The sequence below is a fragment of the Diprion similis genome, chromosome 3 (genome assembly GCF_021155765.1).
Source record: "Diprion similis isolate iyDipSimi1 chromosome 3, iyDipSimi1.1, whole genome shotgun sequence".
Taxonomy (NCBI): Eukaryota; Metazoa; Arthropoda; class Insecta; order Hymenoptera; family Diprionidae; genus Diprion; species Diprion similis.
Window position 1 is genome coordinate 13,469,314 of NC_060107.1, and position 6,241 is coordinate 13,475,554.

The 6,241-nt window shown below is 36.7% G+C and overlaps 1 protein-coding gene across 2 annotated transcripts; it reads left to right on the forward strand.

Annotated features, from left to right (window-relative positions):
• Positions 1-1,044: 1,044 nt before the first annotated feature.
• LOC124404074 (ABC transporter F family member 4-like) lies at positions 1,045-4,172 on the forward strand. Of its 2 annotated transcripts, none has more exons than XM_046877911.1 (4): positions 1,045-1,370; positions 1,623-2,019; positions 3,054-3,750; positions 3,903-4,172. In XM_046877911.1, coding segments are annotated over exons 2-4 (1,017 nt in total). In that variant the 5' UTR covers positions 1,045-1,370; positions 1,623-1,700; the 3' UTR covers positions 3,904-4,172. The 2 variants fall into 2 exon arrangements, with proteins under 2 accessions (XP_046733867.1, XP_046733866.1); XM_046877910.1 differs by lacking the exon at positions 1,045-1,370 and adding an exon at positions 1,415-1,535 and having other exon boundaries at positions 1,616-2,019.
• Positions 4,173-6,241: the final 2,069 nt, after the last annotated feature.

The window sequence follows — 6,241 nt, forward strand, 5'->3', positions numbered from 1 at the left end:
TCTGTGTTTAATCAAAATATACTTTAAACCAATTCCAAATCTAAATTCTGTGTTCATTTAAAACAAGTTCCTTCGTCACACCTATTCAACAGTTCCAGAAGAAGCCATCTCATAAAAGGTAAGGTAAATTTTATTCTAATAATTTATAACAATTTCCAACTCTCCGTTAAGGCCCCGCTGACCTGGCATGTCATATATATATTTCGTGACGTCAGAAGCGGGGAAATTGGGTGAAAACGCCTATACGAATCCTGCGATAACGAGAGTATGAATCTTACTCGGAAATATCTTAAATCGTAGCTTGAATAATAGTGTACGTGTGAATCTCAGTCACTGTTCAGGCAAATAGCTGATAATGTTTATAATAAAGAATGATGAAGTGAATAAAATCACGCGACAACAAACATGGCCGATCGGAGCTACCGCATGTTGAATATTCACTGATTGCACTGTTCCACAATTTCTTTCACCCTCGCCAGGGAGATTCACACGTACAAAAGCACACACGTTATCCGGGAAAACTTATACTATCAGTTATTTTTTTGTAAACATGGCTCGATTCGTATACGCGTTTTTCATGTGACAGCAGCCCGTTTATGGTCCACAAGAAGTATGTTTCGATCTGTAACTGACATCATTGGTTGGATCTAACAGAACAAGCCAATGAAATCAGCGGCCTTAGTTCACCGTTCAACGTTCAGAGGCGCTGCACGTATTTATGACGTCACGATTTGATATTTTCAAGTCAGGTCAGCGGCACCTTAATATCCAATTACGCGGATTCGATCAAGTTGTCCATTTCACTTCAGTGAATAATCGATATTGGCGACCCACAACTACTGATGTGAAGTCTAGCTAAACATCCGCGATAATCTCTAGTGGCAGTTTTGGGGAATTTTCGTGGAGTGCCGCTCCGACGTCACAGCTGGCAGCGGTTTTTCGGAACGTTCGCATTATCCTTTAAGTGCTATCAGAAATACCTAATAAATAAATTACATTTTTTAAGTTTAGTTAGTATTAATAACTTGGTAAAAAGATATGAGATAGCACAGCGTTAAATGTGTGAGTTTATTTATTCATGAACATGTGAAGCACAGTTTATGAAATATAAGTCAAATTTCACACAAAAATCGTAATAAACGGTAATCAATTTGATCTGTTTTTAATTCAGGTCAATGCAATGCCATTTAGGCTACGTTCCGAAACTAGCTGGGGCCGCTAAAAACTCCCTAGGATAGAGGCAGGCTATCTACGAACTCGGTAGCACAAGCGAGATAAAAAATTGCTAACAGCACTAAGCTAATTTCGGAACATTTCACGTGGCTTGACGTCGCAGATTTCAATTCGAGGATTCGATAGAATTCGGTAATGTATTATACATAAACCCTGATTGGTCGAAGCGACAAACGAAGCTCGCCGAATAGAAAAAAAAAACGTTGGGATTTCTTCCATCTCGTCATTTGAAATCGATTCTCGGGCGCGTGTCGAAGTAACGTGCGTCGTGTGATCCATACTCAGGCGTACTCATAGTGAAGGTAGAATAGTTTTATCGTAAAAATCTTGGACCACAACGACGGATAGTTAATTATACCAAAAGCCGTGATTAATTTCGCAGGTAATAGCGACGTCGACAGGCTTGTCTTTACCCTTCAATTCTCGACTCGCGGCGCATAGCCCGCCAAAAACACCGGCAAACAAACATGGCTCCGCGGAAAAACGCAAAACGTGTCGAAGATGAACCCGTGGAAACGGCAGCTCGGGGCGGCGATGTTACTCCACCAAAGAAAAAGAAAACAGCCGTACAAAAATCGGCGATTACAGACGAACCGAGAGAAGTGAGGCTTCCAAGAGCTGCCAAAAATAAAAAACCAGAGCCGGTTGAGGAAGTTCCAGCGCCCGTCAAGAAGCCGGTCAAACCTAAGGCTGCCAAAATGGCAAATGACGTCGAAGAAGACTCGAACATGAATCGAGTCAAGACAATGACGAAGAAAACGCAAAACGACATGGAAGAATCTGATGGTAAAAAAAAATTACAAATTACACAATTGTCAATACTTGTAATGCCGGCGATTTTTTTCTTTTTTTTTTTTTTCTTTCGTTCACAAACTTTGTAGTGTGTAAAACGACGGTCACCTCGTTGGCAAAAAAAAAAAAAAATACCTCTATTGAAATATGAAAGACGCTGCTACCACGTGACTGATTAATATTATACAAACTTTTTTCCACGCAATATCATTTGCTCATACGTGAATTGCACTATAACGTGGAGGCGATATTAAATGTATTATTTACATATCGTCGCCAGCAGATTTTTCCTGGGCAGCCTAGGATCGAACATTAATGACAATTTTTCAGTAAGATGCGTTTTTGTTTACTGTTTAAAGTCGTTGACCTGATATACTGTGGCACTATGATAACGACATGCCGACCCTCTGATAGTCAAACACATTTTTTATCAGCTTGTTAACACTCTTTTCGCAGTGCTAACTAATCCGTATAAAATCATTATTTTGACAAATCTATTTGCCGTGTAATAGCAGATTAAAGATGCTATAATCAACTCTTACCGACTGAGTTAAATTGCTCTGATTGTCGTATTTTCATGTCGGTAATCCATAGGCTTTGATATTGTTCAAAATAGGTGACATTTATCATGGTCAATAGAGACTGACTACAGCATCCCCTTCATGCTTTAGAAAACATGTGGACTCGAATGATACTTTCAACTTGTTTACCCTGTGTTTCCAAGATGATTAAATATTTTGTCAATATGGAAAAAAAAGTTCTCTGTAAATGAACTATCCTTTAATCTAGTGCAAGAGTTTCATTTACAATGCTATTTTGAATGTGCGTTTAATACACACTTTTCAATCAACTAAAATAAAATGAAGTCAGCTTATGAAATTTTGCTCGCACTAAGCATCATGCATGTTAGACTTTGTTCCATTGAATTTAGCGAAGAGAGTAATAATGAATTTTTTTAATGCAAAAATTGCAAAGCATGTACAAATCACACACGAAACAGTTATTTATGTTACAATTTTCTCTGTCAGCAAAACCTCATCCCAAAGGAAGATCTAAGAAAACTGTCAAGGACCAACAACCAGCTAAAGCAGAATCAGCTGATGATGGTAAAAAGATGGCACCTAAAAGTAAGGGCGGTGCAAAAAAAGTAGAGGCAATGAAATCCAAAGAAGCCAAGCCTAAAGGACGCGCAGCTGAGAAAATTGTTGAAAAGGTTGGGGCAGTTACTGAGGTTGCATCAAAAATTGTCAAGACTCGAGGAAAAAATGCAGTTAAAGTTGATGAGTCAAAAGACGAAGAAGAAGAAGAAGTGGTGGTTCAAAAACGTAGGGGGCAGAAAAAGTTGGCTGATATCACTACAAGTGGTAAGGTAGCAAGCAAAGGCAGCCGTGCAAAGAAGACTGCAGCTAGTAAGGTAACTGAAGAGCCGGAAGAAGCAGTGATTGAGGAAGCAGATGAAGCCGAAAATTTCGCCAATGCTGAGGCAGAAATTCTTGAGTCTCAATCCGACCCTGAAGAAAATGGAGTTACAGACGAGTTGAAAGAAAATGGAAATACCGAACATGATGAACATGAAGCAGAAGAACCAAAGGCAACTAAGAAGGGAAAAGGAAGACAGCCCATAAAGAAGGGGAAAGTTGTGTTCAAGACTAAATCCTTTGACACCGAATCCACTGATGATGATGCGATCAATTCACCAGCCGTGGATCAGATTGAGAGTCATTGGTATGTACTGATCAGATGTAGAACAATACCGATGGTTTGCTTTTCTACATTTTTCATAAAAGTGCCATATATGTACGATTGTATTATTATGCAAAATAGTAGAGCCTGTTAATAATAAAATTTTTGACTAACAAAAATTGATTACATTCCAGATGTGTACCAGGTTGGTATCCAAAAGGCAAGTTTCCTCACTGATTCAACAACGATTAACCTGCCAACCCAATTATCAATTTAAATATTAAATAATAGTTACTCTTATAAATTATCTTAATCTTTAAGCCTAAGCAACGCCCTTTATGACTTGCGAAGTCACTTGTCCACATTCTTTTCATTTAATATGTCTTTTAAAAATAATTCAATTTTTAAATCCTTTTCAATAATTCCAATAAAGGAAACGTACAGCTGAGCTGTAACAAATTTAAAAAGAAACTGAAATAACGACATTCCGTGTATAAAATTATTTGTAATTGCAACATTGGATGAAAAGAAGAATACGTGACTCAAAATTACGTCGTTGTTTCTAATATCTGAACAAGTAAATACGATTATTTTTATCATCAAGTTACTCGACAATGTTTCGGGTAAACTGATTGTCTGTGCTTGTGTACATAAATAACTAAGTCATTGATATGTCATAGTATAACTTCTTCCTTTTATTTTCACTTCACAAAAATTACTGTTTTTAGACTTTAACTGTATATCCTAAAATTGAAACGAGTAGGTATCAAAATGGCATTGAATGCTGTATAGAGTAGCCGTACATCTTTCTGTGCGTTAAAATTAGCTAATCTTGTCAATTACTAATTGTAAGATTGAATATTATAATAACAAAATTAGCTAATGTTGTCAATTACTAACGCTGCCTTAAAGGTTTACCAAACCAAATTTGTTATTGTTTGGAGTAAAATTAGTCTAGAACAACTGATATGACTTGTCAACTTATAGTGATACCTAGTAAGACATGTAACAGGGAAACCATGTGTCAACATGTTATGTCACTAATTGCATTTATTTTTTTAAATAAATTGTTATAAAATTAAGCCTACTCATTTTAACAGTCTACTGAACATTTATGTAAGTCGTGCGATTCCTCCGATGACATTAATCACATTCGATACCCCAATTTCAATCAACAATTTTCTCTGCTTTGAATGAATTGAGAGGTATTCAGATTCATCGACCGACTGAACAAACATTTGGGTGATCTAATCTCCATCCCAGATGATTGAGGGCAAGTGCCAAGGTACTTTATGTCGATTATTTATTATGCTTTATACTACATTTGATTATTAAGTTTGATGAATTCCAATGAAATAATCAGGGTAAAGATGCCTTTTGCAAATATCTTAACGTTATTTTATGGATAAGTAGGTTCTATTATAATACTAGAGTCCTAAAAGTATCAGACCTCAATCTCAATTGGTTTTTAAGAAAGAAAAATAATACATATGTATATAAATAACTTTTTTTTCACGCGAGTGCTGACCGATTTGTTTGCAATTTAATGAGTTAACGATTTGCACCATTTTCGTTTTTCAGTGCGATACTTTTCTAGCAAAATTATGCAACTATTATTTTTACATTCCCATAGATTCCTCAATAATTTGTATATTTACAAAATTTTCGTAATGTATGACGTGTTGAATAAAAGTAAAAACAATTCTTTCTTCTTTTTTTTTTTTTGTAGAAAAACTAAGTTATTCAACGACTTTCAGCCGTATTATTGTACGTATAAATAATATAATTAAATAAGTTAATTACATCAGAGACCCTTTAAAAAATAAATTTTAAAATTAATAATTTAATTTAGCGCCTTCAACTAGTTGCACCGAGTGCATTTTCCCTAGGATTTCACCTTTGTTATTGGTTGAAAATTGAGAAAACCGCACTCTCTGCAGCCAGTTAAAAACGCTGTTAGAGAGCTACCTTTACCCACATACAGGTCCTAAAACTCATCGAAATTTGCGTGGTGGGGGAAGTATGCTTACGCTGCATTTTTTGTTTTTCAACGGTGCCGCTAGTTCGCACTGTCGTAAGGTAATGTTCGCGAACACAACCTCTAAATAACGTGTGCCATTATCATTTTATATCAAATTTGCTTTGACCTTCTGGGTTTTGTCATTAAAATCTTATTTAAACTCATTTGAATCGATAATACAGTTAGACAGAGATGATAAACCTGTTTCTATCTCTTTCCTAAACAACCTTGCTCTACTGCCCCGCCTCTAGCGGCCCCAACGGTAATTAAATCCTACTTCGTAAGCGTTCAGCCCCCACCACGAGAGTTTCCAGACCTGTATGTAAGACCGTGCCTCTACCACACTAGGAGTATTTCTACGTAAACAAAAGGGTAGAAAGGAATGTTGTATTTGGTTGTATTTCAGTCAGTTGTCCACGTCGGTACTGCAGAGTGTACCGGCAATACTGTGGATGTCGGTACGTGCTTGTTTTTGGCACACCAAATTTCCATAGGGCTGGCCCTCTTCAGTAT